The following is a 20,567-nucleotide window of genomic DNA, read 5'->3' as shown; positions in this document are numbered from 1 at the left end:
ATGACGACCCAGTTTCTTCCTCAGGGGTCCGAATCCTCCTACGACTACATCATTGTTGGTGGTGGCACTGCTGGCTGTGTCATCGCCTCTCGTCTCTCTAGCTACCTTCCCGAGCGCAAGGTGCTTCTGATTGAGGCCGGCCCTTCTGATTTCAACCTCAACCATGTTCTTGATCTTCGCCAGTGGCTTTCTTTGCTCGGCGGCGATCTCGACTATGACTACGGCACTGTTGAGCAGCCCATGGGCAACTCCCACATCCGTCATTCTCGCGCCAAGGTCCTCGGCGGCTGCTCCTCCCACAACACCTTGATCTCTTTCCGACCCTTCCGCCATGATATGGACCGCTGGGTTGAACAGGGCTGCAAAGGCTGGACCTTTGAAAACATGATGCGCCATGCCGACAACTTGCGCAATACCTTCCAGCCTGTCCACGCTCGCCACCGCAACCAGCTCTGCAAGGACTGGGTCCAGGCCTGCTCCGACGCTTACGACATCCCCATCATACCCGACTTCAACGAAGAGATTCGCACCAAGGGCCAGCTCACTCAGGGCGCCGGCTTCTTCTCCATCTCCTACAACCCGGACAACGGCTATCGCAGCAGCGCCTCTGTTGCTTATATCCACCCTATCCTGCGGGGCGAGGAGCGCCGTCCCAACTTGACTGTTCTGACCAAGGCATGGGTCAATAGGATTGTCGTCGAGAATGACACTGCTACCGGTGTGTCCATTATTTCGAATGGTCAGAAGCTCCTCCTTAAGCCCCGCAAGGAAATTATTCTTTCAGCCGGTGCCGTTGATACTCCACGCCTCATGCTTCATTCCGGCTTGGGACCTCGTGCCCAGCTGGAGAGTTTGGGTCTCGATGTTGTCAAGGACATTCCCGGTGTTGGTGAGAACTTGATTGACCATCCCGAAACCATCATCATGTGGGAACTCAAGAAGCCTGTGCCACCAAACCAGACCACCATGGACTCCGATGCCGGTGTCTTCCTCCGCCGCGAGGCCACCAATGCCGCCGGCAACGACGGCGATGCCGCTGACATCATGATGCACTGCTACCAGATCCCATTCTGCCTCAACACAGAGCGCTTGGGTTATCCTATCATCAAAGACGGTTATGCTTTCTGCATGACACCCAACATTCCCCGTGCCCGCTCTCGTGGCCGCGTCTTCCTCACCTCAGCCGATCCCGCTGTCAAGCCTGCTCTCGACTTCCGCTACTTTACCGACCCTGAAGGCTATGATGCCGCGACACTGGTTGCGGGTATCAAGGCCGCCAGAAAGATTGCGCAGCAGAGCCCGTTCAAGGAGTGGCTCAAGGAGGAGGTGGCCCCTGGCTCCAAGGTCCAAACTGATGAGGAGATTAGCGAATACGCTCGCCGTGTTGCCCACACTGTCTACCATCCCGCAGGCACCACCAAGATGGGCGATATTACCAAGGATGATCTTGCTGTAGTTGACCCCGAGCTCAAGGTCCGTGGGATCAAGAACCTGCGTATTGCTGACGCTGGTGTCTTCCCTGAGATGCCAACAATCAACCCCATGATCACTGTCCTCTCCATTGGTGAGCGTGCTGCCGAGTTGATTGCTTCCGAGGAAGGATGGAAGCCCGACAACAAGCCGGCTAGGTTGTAAGCCCTTGAATTCGAGTGTGAAAGGGCAGTGAAGGTGTGACTGTGAGAAGCGCAAGCTCTGCAAGCGTTTCATGATGTGTTCAATGTGCTACGACAAGGGAATTGCCCGTCGGTATCGATTGCGCAATATGTGGCTTGCTTTTTCAGTGTTGAGACCACTGGGCGTTGTAGGATAATATCTGAAGTCCAAAATGACTTGTATATATGACAGGAATGCATGGAGGAATATGAATGAAGCAAATTTTCTTTTTCCTTTATTGTGGATTGCGGTCGTTGATTACTGAGCGGATGGCAATCAATTGTCTTGTAATTAATTTGCTTATGCAGCGGTTGTGCCTCATTCAGGTGTATGATTCCAATGACATGGGAGAAAGCCACTGTAGACCTGTTCCTGGTCAGCAATAATAGACCAGTACTCCGGCAAGCCGACCACGAAAGTTACGTGCCCAAACGGGCTGCATCAGAGAGTAATTCATGAAGCACCAACTTTCCATGCTTTAAAGCTGCTCCAATTGGGCGGCAAGCTGGCCTGGAAATTCGGGATATTGTGACAAAGGCTGGGTCAAAATTGGCAGAATCAAGGGCCCGAGGGGCAGCGGGGGCTCAGCTAACAACCGTGACGACCATGGCAAGTCGGGCAAAGAAAGATGATGTCGCCGCAGGAGGCAAGGTAGAAAACTCCAATAGATCAGAATTGGATTACTGGCTTGAATGTCCTCCATCACAAGCTGAGGGCGTTGTTCGCTGGAGGCAGACCAATTGGGGCCCATGACAATTCGTGGAGGCAGGAGCGATGCTGCTCCAGCGTGGCTGATTCCAACTTGAGGTCCAGTCAGCAACGCAGTCTGAAGTTTCTGAACCTCAGCAATGACTGTGACCCGACTCCCAATTGACGCCAGCCTCACATCCACAACGAGGCTGACCTTGATGCCCGACCCTTTGACGGATCTCATACCAGATCCTAAAACCAGCCTTATATCGCGAATGGAACCTACTCTCCAACCACCGTTCGGGTAGACCGTTCTTCGCAGCGTGTCCCCGCCAACGTCAGGCGTCTATCTTGGCCTCGTCTTCATCGACCACGTTTCTGGAAAGCATGGAGTACCCCCTGCCATCGCTTTGGGGGCCTGATCCCATTCCGTTGCCACAGAGATTTTCCAAGATTAAGAAGAGCTTGATTGCGGGCCGTGAAGCGGAACTTGAAGCATCGTGGGCTCGACTTATCCTTGCGCTGCGTGTGGAGGTAGAGCATATTGAGTGCCTGGGCGCCCACCTCATCCCGTCAGTTGAGTTTGCTGACTTGAAGGACCCCGCGCAAACATCACGTTTTGGTCGCGACCTGCGCCGCTACGGTGTCGGCGTTGTTCGCAAAGTCATTCCTCGCCCGGAGGTTGATTCCGCTGTTCGGGACACTGTCCGGTATTTAGATGGCAGGAGGAAGAGATATGGCACTGGGCAGCCCGAACCAGAATCTGTCAATGGCAACCAAGAAACAAAGCCACCGCTTCTGCCTCGTTTCCGGGCGCCTAAGCAGGATCCAACATGCTTTGACTGCTTCTGGACACCGGCACAGGTACGATGCCGGGCTCACCCAAACGTTCTCCGTGTGCAAAAGTTCATGATGGGCCTGTGGGAAGCACAGCCGGATGGACGCGTGGAAACCCGGTTCCCCATTACATACGTTGATCGACTACGAGTGCATGGTGGTGGTTTTGGTGCTGATACTAGCGACATTGGATCCCTAAATATGTCTAATACAACTTCATCCAACCCAGAATCAAATTTCGCTTGGCCACGTTCGCAAACAACCCCCCGAGAGCCGCAACAGCAACTACAGTCACAGCTTCTCGCCTCACAGGCCGCAGATGATTGGATAACAGCCCTGCAATCAGCCGCAGGAATCATTGCTCAAGTTGATAATGGATCACTAGAAAGATGGGAACCAGACGGCTACGGTCGCAGCCAAACATATCATCAAGTGTTTCATGGCAAGTGGGAGGAGTATGATCCCTGGGAATGTACAGGACGCGCATCCTCAACCATGGATTTATACAATGGTTATGGCGCTTGCACCATCTTCCGTATGTTCCAGGGCCTCCTGGCACTCTCTACAATCGAGCCGGGCATGCTGAGGCTTTTGCCATCACCCAAACTTGCAACTGCCTATTACCTCCTCAGACCCTTCTTCGCCCCAAAGAATCAGGCACCAGATAGACCTTCCGGAGCAGAATGGGACGCTTATCTTGATGCTAGAAACTGGGAACTTCAACATGATCCGGACACAACTATCCACGGTGCTGTACCCGGCCATGCGCAGCGGCTTACCGAGCGGTGGCACCCACACCTTTATCTACGAAGAGTCTTAGTCACTCTACCAACTTTACAGCCAGGCGACTACATACTCTGGCACCCTGACCTTCCGTATCATATATCTAGTAATAGTTGCCACGGACTCCACACTCCTAGCACTCCTGGGGCAGATGACATTAGTATGTTGGTATATATCCCTGCAGCCCCTCTCACCCAAACGAATGCTTTGTATCTTGCACGCCAACGAAAAGCATTCCGGCGTGGACAACCAGGCCCTGACTTCGACTCTTCTGGGCGAGGCACTGTGGCTGAAGACATCAATGTTATGCCGAGTGAGAAGGAAATTGCAGAATTAGGCGGTGCACCGGCACTACGAGCCATGGGACTCCAGCCCTGGGAACCAGACGAAGAAGATGTCTTTGTACCATCTGAGCAAATAGAGGATTCAAAAATCGAAACACCCACAGCGAATGAAGTAGTCAGAATTGCCAATCTCATCCTCTTCCCAGATTGAGCTACCTATCCTCTTGTTTATTTTCAACGACTTTGTGTTTATTTAACGACTGATGTAAATAACATTTTGAGGCAAGCAATATAAACAATAGATGTCCAAGAGTTTTACTTTCTTTAAAGTCCCTCACATACTTTCTCAAATGCAAATCCCTCCTATGCTAATTTCACGCTTGAAAGATGCTGAATGATGTTATCCACGATTCGTGAACTATCATCATGAGATAAACTATCCGTAGATCCAAATACGCCAATGTCCAAACTATCTTCGTGTACTGATGCTTCAATATCGAGGGACGCCTTCAGAGTGACGTTAGTTGACTAGGCGCAAGTGTTCGGATTTTTTTTTTAAAAAAAAATAATAAAGTACGTACCGGATAGGCTTTCCTCACAGCATTGTTCTGCAGCCAAGGCTGTTTCAGGAGATCTAAGCCCTTTGTAGATAACTTATCCTCTGTCCTCCTTCGTACGAGACCGGGTTTTCCTGAGTTGGCGTCATCATCCAAGAGCGAAAGAAAGTTGACAAAATTCTGAATCTGTATGCCCGTCCATTTATAGATTTCCCAAAGCCCGACAGTTGCCCTGCCGTTGGATTGAATAAGCTGCAAGTCTTTCAGGATGGCTGCGGCGGCCTTGATCAAATTGTCTCCTGGGGCGATTTGGACGCGAAGCGGGACAATATTCATTGTTGGATATGTCTCATCCAAGTTGTCAGTCTCCGTGTCTCTATTGGCTAGATAAATACCGAAGATGACCGATTGTGTATTATCTTGGGCTCCGACGTTGACACATAGGGTCTTGGCATAGGCGGCCAAAAATAGAGACTGTAGACTTATGCCGTGTGACGATGCGACTTGCTGCAATTCCTTAGTTTTGAGGAAGGCGTGACGTCGTATATATGACACACGCTCGCTTGCATATGGGATCGGGGAGCCAGGTGATGTCGAACACCCGACCAAGTATTCCGACCAAAATTTATTTCTGGAATCAATGCTTGCTTTCAGAGTTGGCCTGATCGTGTAATTCTGCCAGCTTATGAGATCTACGTTGAGAGTAATGGCGCTCTCTGCCGTGTTCTGTATTGCTTCGTAGTAAAGCTGCACGAGTTTGGGCAAGCTGAAGCCATCGTATAGAGAGTGGTGGATGCTCAGTCTCAGCAGCCAAGAACCTCCGTCTTCGACTTTCAAGACGGAAAAACGCCACAAGGGCTCAGACATGTGACCTGAGGAATTTGAACTAGGCTTCAAAATAACTTGAATCCAGGGCATTTCTATATCTCCGGTGGACATGAAACGAACACGTAGAATTGGGATGCGTCTCCAAACCTGATCCCATGCTTCCACAAGTTGCTCATAGGTATAGTCTCCAATAATCTCGTAACAGAACTCGGGGAAGAATACTGAGGCGTTGGAATTTTGCCATGCACTCAGCATATAAATTTGCAAAGGAGTGGCAGGTAGAACGGCTTCGACATCCTGTTCGAGGATATTGTGTAGGTTGAGCAAGCTTTCTTGGGATACAGAAGCAGGAAGCTTCAATTGGGCAGCATTAAAATATTCTTCCTTTTGAGGTTTGTGATCTAGCTCTGCGAGCCGAACAATTGCTTTGATGCTATCGGCTCCAATGAGCTCCCGTGGCTTGAGGTCAATTTGGACTTTTCTCAGCATCATGGAGACTTTGATAGCGCTAATGGAATCCAGTCCAAGGTGATAGAGCGTAGACGTGGGCAAAATGGACTCGATCGGCAAAGATGAAACATCTGAAAGGATCTGGCGGATGAGGAGGGCAGTGTGATTCCACGAGTATGCATCATCCATATCATCGTCGGCTGTGGAAGTCGTATGACTGTTGGCTGGCTGCTCCTCTATTGCTATCTGAGGCAATGCACAGATAGAAACGAGGCCATCTGTAAATGACAGAATTTCGGATTCAGGAAAGTCTAAGAAGAAGTTCAAAATCTGATCTAACTTGACCAGCACGTCTTCTGAATCGAGTTGTGAAAATATATCTGATTTGCACGCAATGCGCCAACAAAGTCGGTCCTGGATTGGCTCTGCTTCGACACAAACCGGATACTCTACTGCGGATTCGCCGCCGATAGATCTCCACATTGAATCCGAAGCATCTATATTCGGCGTCTTTTGTAAAATGAACAATGAGTTGAAGAGCTCTTTGCCGCCGAGCCTTGCGGCTGCCTGTGCCTTCCGAAGTGGGAATCCTTGGTGATCGCGTATATCCGCAAGATTGGCCTCCATATATCTGAGAAAACTAGACACATTCGCATGTATGACTGAACGGACGGCGACAGTGTTCATGCATGGGAATACTAGCTCATCAGCACCTTCGAAATCCCGCCCCGAGAGAACGATTCCAAAGACTGTGTCCAGCGACCGCGTAAAATGCGCAGCGACTGCTGTCCAACAAGCCATACACAATGACTGCAGGCTAATCGAGGCCTTCTTGCAAAAGATATTGATTTCAGTCAGGGACTTTGATGACAAATGCTCGTTCCTGATAATATTGCTGGGATTTAGCGGAGCTGAAGGGCGACCCGATCTGAATACAGTCGGGCTAGCGTCAGCTAGATATGTTCCCCAGAAGCCATTTACATCGGAATATTCATATAGAATAGGTTGAGACACGAGAACTTCCGAGTATCTTCGCGGCTCTAACTCGGACCGATATGCCTTTGCTAGATCATTGTACAAGAGCGCCAATGACCAGCCATCGTAGAGAGCATGCGCTACGGAGAGAACCATATAGTTCTGGCTGTCAGTGGAAACAAGAGACACTTGAAGAAGGTTATTCCGTGTTTCGCCTCGGATGGCGGTCTCTGTTGCCGTCTTGATCAAGCCTTGTAAGCTTGAGGCACCGGCAAGTTTATGCAGAGCAACAGGCGCGGTAGCCTGCTTATACACGACTTGGCAGTAAGCCATATCCAGATTATTGTCATCGACCTCGAAAAAGGCCGTGCGGAGTATTGGCGATGATTTGATTACTTCCAACCAGGCATCTCTCAACTTGCTCAGGCTAACTGTTTTATCCAGTTCCATGATGTCGTGATTGAAATACAATTGGAAATCTGATTGTATCATAGCTGAAATCATGGACTCCTGAAGCGCAGTAGATGGAAGAACCAACTCTACATTGTTCGGATCAACTCCTTGGCCCTGAATGTACGAATGCAGGCGAGACTGAATCTCAGCCTTGCCTGTGTCGATGGAGCTTTTTAGTAGAGCGTCTTGATTCAGATTTGAAGCAGTAGCAGCAATCGCCGAAATCGTCTGGTGGCGCATTATTTGAGATGCGGACAGTTTTATGTGTCTCTTTGCAAGCCTAGCGGAAATTTTGATAGCATCGATACTGTCTATTCCGAGGTCTAGTATTGAGGTGCCAGGAGAAGTGTCTTCTGTAGGAATATTGGCGAACGTACAGAACTCATCCCTAAGTGCTAAGCCAACCGGCGTCCAGTGAAGTTTCTCTGGTACGAAAGTCTTGGGGCTGAATGGTTCTGGCTTGATATTTTTGGGAAAGCTGAGGTTGCTGTGTGGTGGCGGAGCAATCACTGTACTAGGTTCAACTGTCAACACAACTTGTTCAAAGTGATCAAGCATTTGCTCCAATGTATCTTCCTCAGCAATATCTGGGTGAGCAACCAGATAGAGGCTAAGATGGCCATCCTTCATCCGAGTGGCCTCGAATGCTAACGGGTAGTCAAGGCTGGTGGCCTTATTGTCAATTATCGTCCATGGTACAGCGTCAGGATTCGGCTCTGGCTTCTCCAGTTGGAAAGCAAAGAGATTATTGAACAGCGATTGACCATCTGAGCACCACTTCTGGATATCACGAAGTGGTACATGTTGAAAAGAAAGGATATCAGTGTTGAATTTGTGGCATTTTTGAACCAGCGCCTCCCAAGAGAGACCATTCAAAGTCAAGTTAAAAAAGGGGACAGTGTTGAATAAGGGGCCCATTGTATTCTCAACATTCGGTACGTCCAACGATCTGCCAGCAACGATTATGCCGGTTGTAAATGGTTTGGAGACGTGCGTCTGGAGCACAATTGTCCAGATGGATAAAACAATTGTTTGAAGAGTAACGTTTTGCTGGCGACGAAGCTCATCCAACCGTTTGATTGTAAGGCGTCTAGACAATGATACGATCTCTGCATTGTTCGAGGCGAGCGGCGAAATCTTGGGCATTTCACAACGCTGCCAATGTTCTAAATGCTTGGCCCAAAATGGCTTGCAGAAGTCAAAATTGCGTAAGGGACCGTGTGTTAAGACATCAACAAAGCTAGGTCGAGTTGGCGGTTTCTTTGCTAGATGGACGCACGAAGCATATTCGTTCATAAGATTGAAACTATTTCCATCGTAAAGCCCATGGAAGATATAGAGTCGGAGAGCTTGTTTCCCAGGTCCTTTCACCTGGATCAATTGCAATGGCGATAGAATATGAAGGGTGTTGTCTTTGGTCCAGCTCAACCTTGCCTGCTCCAAGATATCGTCAACATGTCCATCATCACTGGCAACCAAATCCCGCCAGAGATTATCAATTCCATGCAAAGCGACTTGAAGATAACCATCTATTGTCTTTACGAAGACTGATCGCAATATTGAATGGTCGCGGATGGTCGTCTCCCAAGCATGACGCACCATGTCCATTGGTACATCATCTTTGACGTGAAAGTCGAACGAGTTGAAGTACATATGGGAACCTTCTTCTGCAACAGCAGCCGATATCATTCCTTCTTGGAGGGGTGAACAAGGTGCGATGTATTCGATGTCGGCAGACTTCACTCGCAGCTCGCGGCAGACAAGAGCACGATATCGTTGTTGGTACGCTCGTAATACTTGCTTGATTTCCTTTGTTTCGTCACGTTCTTTCGTCGACGTGAGTTTTCTGTAAAGTGACCGGGCTAGATCTGACACAATAGGACTGCGCAGTATCATGGCAGGCGTGCTTTTGGGGAACCCGCCGCGCTTCAGTGCGGTAGACAGTTGCAGGGCAGAAATTGAGTCAACCCCGATATCAAATATACTTGTTGTCTCGTGTATTGCGGATGTAGGCAGGTAGGTAAAACACGCCAACGTTTCAATAAGACGTTTCATAACAGCTGCATCTATCTCGCTGCTCGAAGATGTTGTGTCTCGCCCTGTGAGCTTCACGAGCTCGTCCGGGAGGAGGCTGTGGAACAGCATTTTCAGCTCCTTGGCCTCAACCTTATTGTTTGGTGAAAGCGGAATACGCGATAGTCGAATGAAATACGTAGGAATCATGTATCCAGGTAAACTGTCGAGGCACGATGCTCGCGCTTTGGCGCCCAATGCATCTTCATCAGATACAATGCAGATATCGGACGCCTTTTCGCCCTCTCCAGCCAGAAATGCAACCAAGACATCTTTATTTCCATGCCTCATGACGAGGGTAGTAGCATCCTTGACCCCCAAGGTATTGTTTCGTATGACGTGATTTATCTCACCAATTTCCAGACGCTGCCCCCGCAGCTTGACTTGGTCATCGGCCCTGCCAAGGAAGTCAAAACATCCGTCATGAAGAATCCTCACGAGATCTCCCGTCCGATAGATTCGCTCGTTAAATTCTGAAAGTTTGGGGAATCTCTCGTCCGTCAACTCTGGCCGATGAAGATAACCTTTGCCGACCAGCTTTCCCGACACGCATAACTCCCCTACGCCCCCTCGCAGTACCGGAATATCAGTGCCCTGTTGAAGGACGTATGACCCGACATTTGGGAATTGTCGTCCGATATTACTTGGTCTGCCATTAATTGGGACTCGTTGATACATTGTGACACCTATAGTTGCTTCGGTCGGCCCGTAGGCATTGTAAATCACTGCCTTGGGCCCCCAGGAGTCCAGTATTTCTTGATTCAGCTGCTCTCCTCCAGTGATAAAAACACCCTTGCATAGACTTGGAAGCTGGTCCGGGTGGATGAGCCGCGCCAGGCTGGGTGTCAGATCTATGTGTGTAATTTCCATCTTGCTAATAGACCCTGTGAGATCATCCAGTATGAAGTCTTTTGGCGCGGCAACAACCGTAATTCCAACAGACCAGCTCCAATATTGCTCAAGCACAGAAACATCAAAGTGCAATGCTGCAAACTGCAGCCACCTGGAATCCTTCTGCCAGTGGCCTTGAAAAAGATGCTGGAATGCCATCATGGCTTGAACGGTGTTTTCATGTGTAATTTCGCATCCTTTGGGAGTTCCAGTAGTACCTGAGGTATACAGGCAATAGCAAGTGTTTTGTGGTGTGAACGCCTCGCCATGCATAATTGGGTCGGATGGATGTGATCGGAGGTTCTCCTCATCAATAGTGATGGCGGGTATCTTGACAGAAAAGAGTAGATCAGAGTTGTTCGTTATCAACAAGCATGCAGCTTTGGAGTCTTCAAGAATAAACTCCTTTCGTGCTTTGGGGGCGTTAGGGTCTAGAGCCACAAACGAGCAGCCGGCCTTAAGAATGCCCAATATCGAGAAGTACGCTTCGGGACACTTGGGGAAGTGAACAGCCACAATGTTTCCCACACGAACAACCTTGGACAACAAATGAGCAACTTGATTTCCGAGATCATCCAATTCTTTGTAAGTCCATGTCATTTTTGAAGAAGGCGTGCCATTGAAATCTGAAACAAACTCCAGAGCTGGGAAGTTGGGTTGTAACTCAGCATTTCTCTCGACGAATTGATGTACAAACTCAACCGGTGCATCAATTACAGGTATTCTGGGAGGGGTAATGGAAAACAAGCTTTGGTGGTATTTGTAAATCTCATTCTGCGTCGCATTTGGGTGCTTCAATAAGTGAATCAACATAGCGTCGAACTGCTTAAGCATCAATTCCGCTTGCTCATGTGGTACGATGTCGGACCTGGTCGTAAGTCGAAGATGAAGTTGCTCATCTTCAAGCGGCTCAACTTCTAGTGAAACTGAATACTCCACAGATGGGAGGTCCTCCATCAACTTCCATTGATCTGTGTTTAAGTGTGGGCCGCCTGTCTTCTGATATACCAAGATGGTGTCGAATATAGGTGAGGCGGGATGACCTAGCCATTTCTTAACCTCCGCTAAAGGGTTAAACTGATGCTTATATAGGTTGGAATTGTACGCCATCATATTCTGCAGCAACCCCATATTAGAGTCTTCTGCTTCTGCCACGATGGGCAGCGTGACAAGGCAAGGGAATGGGGAGTCGGCAGTTTCGTCTGAAGTTCTCCCGGCCAGTACAACGCCAAAGGTAACAGACCGTTCTCCTAGGTAAGACGCCAATATTCGCGACCAACTGGCTTGCAACGCAGCCTGTAACGATACACCTACTGCTTGGGTCGCCTCTTGTAGCTCTCCAACGGACATGGACGAAATGTGTTCGTTAACAGTGAGTCTTCCCACTGGCTCTCGAAGTGAGGTCATGATGGGAAATTTGTTCACCACTACCCGCACCGCCTGTTCTTCCCAGAATTTCTTTCCTTCTGATAGTTCGGATTTTGCTCTCGACAATACGTCCGCTAGAGCGGGCTCAATGTTGGAGAAAGTGCACGATTCCCCTAGAAGGAAGCCGGACAGACCTTGGAATAAGCCATCTAGAGATTGCGCATCATAGAGTGCGTGGTGTATGACAATATGCATAAGCATCTGTGAGCCGGTGTTCACCAAGGCCACTCTCCAGGCTGGTTCATGTAAGTTTGCAAGCATGAATGATCTACACTCCGCTTTCCAATCCTCCAAGACAAATGGCAGTCCGTCAAACAATGTAATCGGGTGCGTTAGGCTAGTGGATTTTTGTCTAACCATTGCGAACGTGCTGTCTGTGTGTGAAACGGGGACAAACCCAGTGCGTAACATCGGGTGTTGACCATGAAGTAGCTGCCATGCGACAAATAGAGAATTGAGATCTACGGTTTCCTTGATCTTGAAGGAGAGCGAATTGAGGTAGTTTGCTTCGTCTGAGTGCATAAACGCCATTAGCATAGCATTTTGCACTGCAGTACACGGAAGAATGGCTTCAATTTCCGTGGTAGGCCGCAGTTTTTCCAGAGCATATGGCTTTACTTGGTTCCGGAACGCAGAGAAGTCTATCCAAACATTCTCGTGTTTTAGCTCTTCTGATTTTTGGTTTATTCTAGATGCCAGTTTGCTGCAGCTAGAACACTCTATGACATCGGATGATGACACAGGTAGGTTTTGAGATCGTAGTGCCGATGCAACTTGAACTGCGTTAATACTGTCCAGTCCAACTTGAAAGATGGTTGTTTCTCGGCGAATGGCGGCTTCCGATACGCCTGAAATGTTGGAAACAACCTTTCGTATCTTCATTTCAAGACTAGACCATTGGCTACTAGTCGTCTCGATCGAATCCTCATCGGACCTTTCTCTCTTTAACACAAGATCGAATAGGCCCTGCGAGAAGTGGCTCGGGATGGTCGATCGACTTGGGACCGGTCCAAAAGGTAATGATACCACTGATCGTATCATAAACTTGAACATATCCGTGACCACCGACGCGAGGTCGGGTGTGATCATATCCATGTCGTAATGCAAGTTGACAACGATAGAGTTCAAGTTTGGGCATGGTATAACTTCGCACACAATGGGGACATCCATGTTGCCAACATCTTCCTGAAGGGTCCATACATTCTTGTCCATTTCTTTCAGAGGTTGTTGCAAAAGGAACAAGGTATCAAATAGATGTCGACGTCGACCTCCAACAACTTTCTGTACAAGTTTCAAGGGGGAGAATTGATAAGGCAGCAGCTTTGAATTCAGCTCCTGAAAGGCTTTGACCAAGTCAATGTTCTGCGCACTTCGTGACGTGTCCAAACGAACGGGAACCGTATTGAAACAAGGTGCAACCAACTTATGAACTCCATCAACGCCTATCGTACGACCGCTAACAACATTTCCGAAAGCAACATCTGGGTCATCGAAAACACACGCCAGAACTGCTGCCCAGGATGCCTGACAAAGTGACAGTAGCGACACTCCTGAAGATCTAACTCTTTGCTGGATATCTTTGAAACTCATATCAATGGACACAGAGTTTGTACTTTGATTGGTGCCTGATCGTGCTGACCTTGCAAAGGCGGTTGATGATTGAAACCCTCGGAATTGCTCTTGCCAGAAAGACTCCACTCCTACGGGCAAAGAAAGGGCCTGTTGGAGAAAAGGCAGATATGATACAGCGTCTGGCAGCTGACATCCTTGAGCCAATGCTTCAACCTCTCTCCACAGGTTCTCCATGGCTATGCCATCATACAAAGCATGATGACATATGAAAGACAGAAAATTCGACCCTTTATATCGAATGAGACCTAGGGAGCATGGAGGTACCAAAGAATCCAGAGGATTAGGAAGCGAATTAAGATGCTCCCGGCTTGCTCCTTCAAGTGATGGCACAGTAACTTCGAATTCTCTCCACGGAAGATCCCAGTTGCGCAAAACTACTTGAGCAATAGGGTACCTTGAATTAGTTGTCGTAACAAAACATGTCCTTAATATGCTGTGTCTCTTAGACATTTGTCTCCAATACGTCTTCATCTCTTTAGGCGGCACGTGTAGCCTGAGGAGTATTCTGTTGTAGTAACTTTCCTGGCCTTGTATCAACATGGCTTCTTGCAGCGGCATACAAGGCAAAATAGCCTCTAAATCCTGTATCCTGTCGGATAAAGAGCCACCAACTTCTCTTTCAAATGTTTCGAACGACGTTTTCATCTTACTGGATAATTCAGCAAGGCCTTTGCCATCATGCCTGGCTAGAAAGTGGCCAAGTTGAGCAACAGAAGGGTTCTGTAAAATTGCAGATATTGCAACTTGGGAATCTAAATGCGTTCTTAATGACTTAGCCAACCCAATCGCAGAAATCGAGTCAACTCCTAGAGTTAGGAATGGGGTCCATCGTCCAATCTCGTCCAAGGAGACATGCATTGACTCGGATATGGCTGTTGCAATTCTTGACTCAATATCAGACCAACTTTCAGCAACATTGGGTTGATTGAGTGCTGGAGATGCGTCCTCCAGATACGCGCTTGAAAGGCCCTCGAACCAATGTAGCAAGTGTCGTCTATCCACCTTTCCACTAGATGTCATCGGGACGTACGGTACTGGAACAAGATAGGAAGGCACCATATATGCTGGTAATTTCGTCTTGAGAGTGGCAAAAAGCATTTGATTACTGCTTTTCGTTACATCCAGCGGGTTTGAAGATGACACAGCGCTGGATGGCTTATAGAATGTAGCCAACTGGTTCGACCGACCAGACTTGCTCTGCACCAGTATGGTCACTGCGGTGGTCACCAATTCTGTGCTTGTCAAAATACTATTAATTTCCTGCGCCTCAATTCGTTGGCCACGAAGCTTCAGTTGGTCATCGAGTCGGCCCATGATGACTAACGATCCGTCAGGGAGCATTCTACCCAAGTCTCCAGATCTATACAGTCTTCCAAATGATGGATGGTCAATAAACTTCTGAGCTGTCAGAGTTGTATCATTCAGATAGCCATTGGCGACTTGGCTTCCGCCAAAGCAAAACTCGCCAACCCAGCCAAGGGGTACTGCATCTAGGCCGTCTGGTACCATGACAACGACGGACGTGTTCGGGAAAACCCAGCCGAGGTGTTCGATATTATCGCCTCTGGACATTCTCTTGACGCTGCAAATATTTGTTGTTTCTGACGGGCCGTATCCTTGAAATAGTAAACTTCCCCATTTTTCAAGTACTGACGTGGTCATAGGCTCTCCAGCAGTAACAAGGAATTCGACTTGGGGCACATTTTTGGGATCTATTAGAGATGCAACAGTAGGGGTCAAGCTGAGGTGTGTAATTTGCAGCTCTCTGATCCAGTATTCTAGATCTCCAAAGATGACATCATTGGGCGCAGCACATAAACACATGCCGGCATACCATGCGTAGAATATTTCGAAGACGGATACATCAAAGGCGTGAGAGCACGCTTGAAGGAGATGGGGCTGAGCTGATTTCGGATAGATAGTATCCAGGTAGGTAATATTGCTAGCCAGGTTTCTTTGCGAAACTGCTACGCCCTTGGGTACCCCCGTCGTTCCCGAGGTGAAAATGACGTATGCAAGGCGATCCGGATCGGGCTGGACGAATGGTGGATTTGAAGGCATGGTGTGAAACGATGCGGTGCTCATGTTCAGGACGGTGGTTGAGTTGGGAAATTCATGTGCACAACAAGCCACCTCGTCTTCAACAAGACAATATTTAGTATTCGATTGTCGAAGTATTTCGCGTACCCGTTCCATAGGTGTAGTGGGTAAGATAGGCAAGTAAGCACACCCTGCATTAATTATACCCAAAATCGAAGTGTATAACGTAGTAGACTTATTCATCATGATGGCAATAACATCGCCCACTTCGGCGCCGGAGCCGCGAATGTAATGAGCTATTTGGTTTGAAGCAGTGCTCAATTGCGAATAGGATAGCGTCGACTCTTTCAATTCTCCTTCCGCCGTACGTGCGACAAATCTCATAGCTTCTGCAAGAGGATTTCGCATAAGTGATGCATTGAATAGAGCTGCAACGTCCGCAGGCTCATTGTCGACTCTTGTTTGTTCGCGGAAGATTGACATTTCTAACCCCTCGAGATGTTTTGATAGCATGAGCGGTCCGGTGGGTTTGGCAAGAATTTTCTCGCAATGCTCTTTCATCTGCTCGACCAAGAGTTGTACAAAGTCTCCGGAGAGAACCGAGGAATGATACGTCATTTGCAGTGCATATCCGTCTTTTCTAGGCTCAACTTCCACCAGAAGCTTTGTATCGAGCCTATCTATGTGTCTGATTTGTTTCATGACACTATTTTGCAATTCCCATTCATATAGGGACTGCTGATATACGAATAAAACATCATATATTGACTCTGATGGTGCGAGACGTGCGAGTTTGCAAATCTCAGCCAACGGGACACTGCAGTGTTCCATAATTGCGCGATTTTGGGCCTGAATAGCCTTGAGAGCATCAATGTTCGCGTTCATATTACTGGTATCGATTCTCAGCGGCATTGCCGCAATGCAAGGACCAATAATACGCTCGATGCCAGGAACGGGAATAGTCCTTCCCGAAACAACCGAACCGAGTAAGATGTCCGAATTTCCGACCACCCCTTGCCATGTCATCGCCAGGGCTGCCTGGAATATCACCTGGCTACTTATTCCATAGGACAGAGACATGCTTTGGACGATGTCCGGAGAGATTCTCAAAAAAGCCTCCTCTGACAAGATCTCATCAGACGGTGCTTGGCCAACAAGTTTGGGGAAAGATATCTTGTTCCAACCGAGAAGATTACTAGTCCAAAATGCTCTGGAATCATCTTCAGCTTCTATTGTGACTTGGTTTTGGAAATCAAGAACCTGCTTGAATTGTGGCCGAGATGCAGGGACTCCTCCCTTGACAATGCACGAGACATCTGCAATAATCATGTCCATTGACCACCCATCGTAGATTGCATGGTGTGCATGGATGAGAATGTTCGGTGACATCTCTTCCCCATTATCTATTATTTGAACGAGAAATGGCCGCAAGATGTCGACCGGAGATCGAACGTTGGACCCCTCACAACACTTTGTTTGCATTGTAATTTGCCCGTCGAGTGGCTCCGAAAATAACACAGACACGTATTGTCCTTCCCGATGGAGAAAGCCCGTTCTAAGAATCTGGTTGGATATTATAACTGCTTCAAATGCCTTAAATAGTGCCTGTGGTGTTACGTTGAATGAAGCTTCGAAGAGCATTTCATTGCAATAAAGCTCCGGATTGTGTTCTGTTTGAGCCAGCATTGCCCGCTGCAACGGCGTGCATTCCATGCAATTTTCCACCAACTGGCTAAGGCCAGCTAGTAATGGGTGCTGCTCAGATATTGATCTTGAGTCGAGTAATGGGGCATGTGTTTCGTTGCGTTGCGATGATGTTTCAGGGGCTTTCTGTAAGCTGATGCATAAATCAGCTACTGTGCGGCATTTCAGCAAGCTGGTAACTGAAATCTCATAACCCTTCTGCCGAAAGGCAGAAACCAATCTGATTGCTGATAGAGAATCCAGACCGACAGACGTTAACGCAGAGCCAATATTGACGGACCGATGCAAAGTCTCCGAAATGATGTTCAGTGCTGCTTTCTCCTGCTCTGTGGGCTCATTCAAAGTATCCACGGCCATATTCTTTGTCGTATTTTTCTCTGAAAAGTTGTGTTTTAGTTTTTTTGTATCAACTTTACCACTAGGTAGTCGAGGAAATTCCGTCATTATGACAAGTTCACTTGGAATCATATATCGAGGTAGCCACGATTTACAGCTAAACAGGATATCGTCTTCACCCACTCCTTGGTCCACAGAGCAAAAGAGTACCAATTGAGAGTCGATCACTGCAGCGCTAGCACCATGACATCCTGCAGTTCTCAGCGCAGCATGCTCGATTTCCCCGAGCTCGATACGCTGCCCACGAAGTTTTACCTGACCATCTGACAACCGACCAAGGCATTCGAGAGTGCCATCAGGCTTCATTACTGCTCTGTCTCCAGTCCGATAAACTCTTCCGTAGGGAGAGTCAATGAAGACAGACGAGGTTTGCTCCGGTCTATTGATGTAGCCTCTGGCTAGCTGAAAGCCTCCTACGGCAAGCTCTCCTGCTTCACCTTGGGGAAGAAGAGTAAAGCCTTGAGCATCGTCTGCTGATTCAGCAGGCTTGATTATGAAGCAGGACACAGTGTCAAGCGGCACTCCAATGCTGCCCGGGGACGACTCAGATGGGAGTGAGGTTTGCAGAGTACTGTTTCAGAACCAGGAATTAGTCAATATGCTCTTCATTTAAAGAATGGCATTAGTATCATACCAATGGATGGTAGCTTCGGTAGGCCCATACATGGCCCATAACAAGCTCTCGTGGGTGCTACTGCCGCCAAACTCTTGTATAACAGGCATTTTAAGCATTTCGCCGATGGTCAGTAGCAGCTTGAGTTTCGGTACGGCTTCCCTCTTCTTCAAGAGGCTTCCTGCGACTGTTGGAGTCAATTCACAAGCATCAACGTCCATTCGGCGCATGATTCCGGGAAGATCGTCGAGCATCTCTTCCCTGGTTATGGAGATGAGAGTGCTGCCTCTGAAAAGAGGAAAGAATATCTCAAAGACGGACACATCGAAAGTAGGTGCAGCAAACTGTAGAAATCGCATGAACTCAGGAATATGTCGATCGTGAGCTAGCAGAGCCTGGGTTGCCGCGCTGTGGGTTAAGCCAACTCCTTTTGGGGTTCCAGTAGACCCTGATGTGTACATGACATAGGCTAATCGTTCAGGGTCTACTTTGCAAGACGGCTCTCGTTCGTGCTCGGATTCGAAGCTTTGCGTGTCCACTTGAATGACTTTGACATTGCATTCTGCAGGTATCCTGTGAGCAAGCTCTCGTGTTACAAGCACAACTTTGGCGGATACATCTTTCAGGATAAACTTGATTCGCTCAGGAGGCGCGTCAGCATTCAAGGGACAAAAGGCACCCCCGGCCTTGAGTATCGCCAAAAGAGAGATGTATAGATGAAGAGATTGAGGTATTAGCACAGGGATGACTGTATCCGTCTCAATGTCTCGGGACTCTGCAATTAGAGCTTCCACAGAGTGGCAAAGACGGTCGGAAGCATCATGCAATTCCTTGTAAGATATTGATGTTTGTTCATTACCAGACAAGAATTCTATTGCTGTTGCTTCATTGGGAGAAGTGACTAGGTGATGCAGCAATTGTGGTCCAGCAAGACGTTGAGGGTTCGGGTTGCAGACTGATAACTCATGTCGGTCCATCTTAACAATGTTGCATTTATGAAAGGAAGAATACAAAGCTCGAAGATGCTTCGATAGCTCGAGATGCCACAGTTCGATGATGTGCCCTCTATCGCTGGTGGATAGTAGACCAGTGTGCTCCCAATAGAGGGCTACTCGCGAGTATCATGCAAAGCATACGTCTTAGACCAAAGAGTCAAGCAGCGGAACAACGGAACGATGCAGCAATTCAGCAGTACCCAAATTTGCGTCTTCCAGCCCCCCACGAATGTTCCTCGGTCTCGTTTCTCCTTCTCAGGTGGATGCAAATGAAGATGACCTGATGAGCTGAGTGACAGGTACCCAGATGTATCGTCAGAAGCAAGCTAAAGCGGGTGGCGCTACCGTGTCACCATGACAAAGGAACCAATGAGGAATTTGATTATTCGCAAACCGGATAATGTGCTCGTCACAGATGGCCCAAAAGGTTGCACCGGTAGTCGCGTGCATCTGCGGCGGATATCCAGCAAGCCTGTAAGAAGTGAGGAATTAATCAGCGAGGCTCCAACTGGTCTGCAAGGGAAACCATTAGCCTGCGAGATCCTGCCTTGGTCCGGTCCACCTGACGCCGTGGCAGGTAGGTGGAAGCGGGAAGGGGCCAATATTGCAGGGGAAATAGATTGATGGGCAGCGTGATGAGCAGAACGGGCACAATGGATCGAAGCTTTGGAGACGAAGTCATTCCCGAAATGGTGATTCCGGAATGACGAGCAGAAAGGCGATTGGGTGGCTCCTTCCCTTGCTAGTGGCGGCTGCCGCGCTGAACCCGCCGTCTGGCCAAGCTCGAGGCACGGGTGCTATGGGATATGTGAAAATGCAGATATTTCCAGCTTGAAGTGGTTCGCAGAGGTTTTCAACTCCAACCTCAGAGGGACGGAGTACTATGCCATCAAATCCCCGGTGTCCGAGGAGGGCATGCCGAGACGTGTTTGGCGAACAGCTAAGATGGGTCGGCCCGCACCAGTGAGCCAACAATCACCCTTCCGGTCGGCTATTACCAATACATGAGTTTGATCTGACCACAATTCAATTGGGAAATTCTGAGGACAGCTCGGTCAACTCGGACCAACCGACCACGGAGCTTCCACCCGATACGAACCCTGCGGCCTGCTGAGTACTACCTCGAAACGAATATTCTCTGACCTTTCATCTGTATGCGAGAATTCGACAGCCTTCAGATGAGGCCCACCATGATCACACACCACCATTCTTTTTCGCTGCCTGGCGGTGAAGGACGAGCCCCCATAGCCTTCGTTAGCCTCCATTAGCCTAACACTTTGATCCA

General features: G+C 48.6%; 3 protein-coding genes across 3 annotated transcripts; 2 read left to right on the top strand and 1 right to left on the bottom strand.

Annotated features, from left to right (window-relative positions):
* Window positions 1-1,635, top strand: MAA_01888 (choline oxidase; the record flags this gene model as incomplete). The annotated part of the gene is made up of 1 exon (XM_007819886.1): window positions 1-1,635. The coding sequence occupies one exon, from the start codon at window positions 1-3 to the stop codon at window positions 1,633-1,635; it is 1,635 nt and encodes a 544-aa protein (XP_007818077.1).
* Window positions 1,636-2,730: 1,095 nt separating this feature from the next.
* Window positions 2,731-4,458, top strand: MAA_01889 (uncharacterized protein; the record flags this gene model as incomplete). Its single annotated transcript, XM_007819887.1, has 1 exon — window positions 2,731-4,458. One exon carries the CDS (start codon window positions 2,731-2,733, stop codon window positions 4,456-4,458), a length of 1,728 nt encoding a protein of 575 aa, XP_007818078.1.
* Window positions 4,459-4,610: 152 nt separating this feature from the next.
* MAA_01890 (non-ribosomal peptide synthetase, siderophore synthesis) lies at window positions 4,611-19,264 on the bottom strand (the record flags this gene model as incomplete). Its single annotated transcript, XM_007819888.1, has 3 exons — window positions 4,611-4,775; window positions 4,829-18,245; window positions 18,309-19,264. 3 exons carry the CDS (start codon window positions 19,262-19,264, stop codon window positions 4,611-4,613), a joined length of 14,538 nt encoding a protein of 4,845 aa, XP_007818079.1.
* Window positions 19,265-20,567: the final 1,303 nt, after the last annotated feature.

This window comes from Metarhizium robertsii (assembly GCF_000187425.2).
Source record: "Metarhizium robertsii ARSEF 23 chromosome Unknown MAA_Scf_1, whole genome shotgun sequence".
NCBI lineage: Eukaryota > Fungi > Ascomycota > Sordariomycetes > Hypocreales > Clavicipitaceae > Metarhizium > Metarhizium robertsii.
The sequence above is the reverse complement of the archived record's forward strand: the minus strand, read 5'-3'. Positions and strand labels throughout refer to the sequence as shown.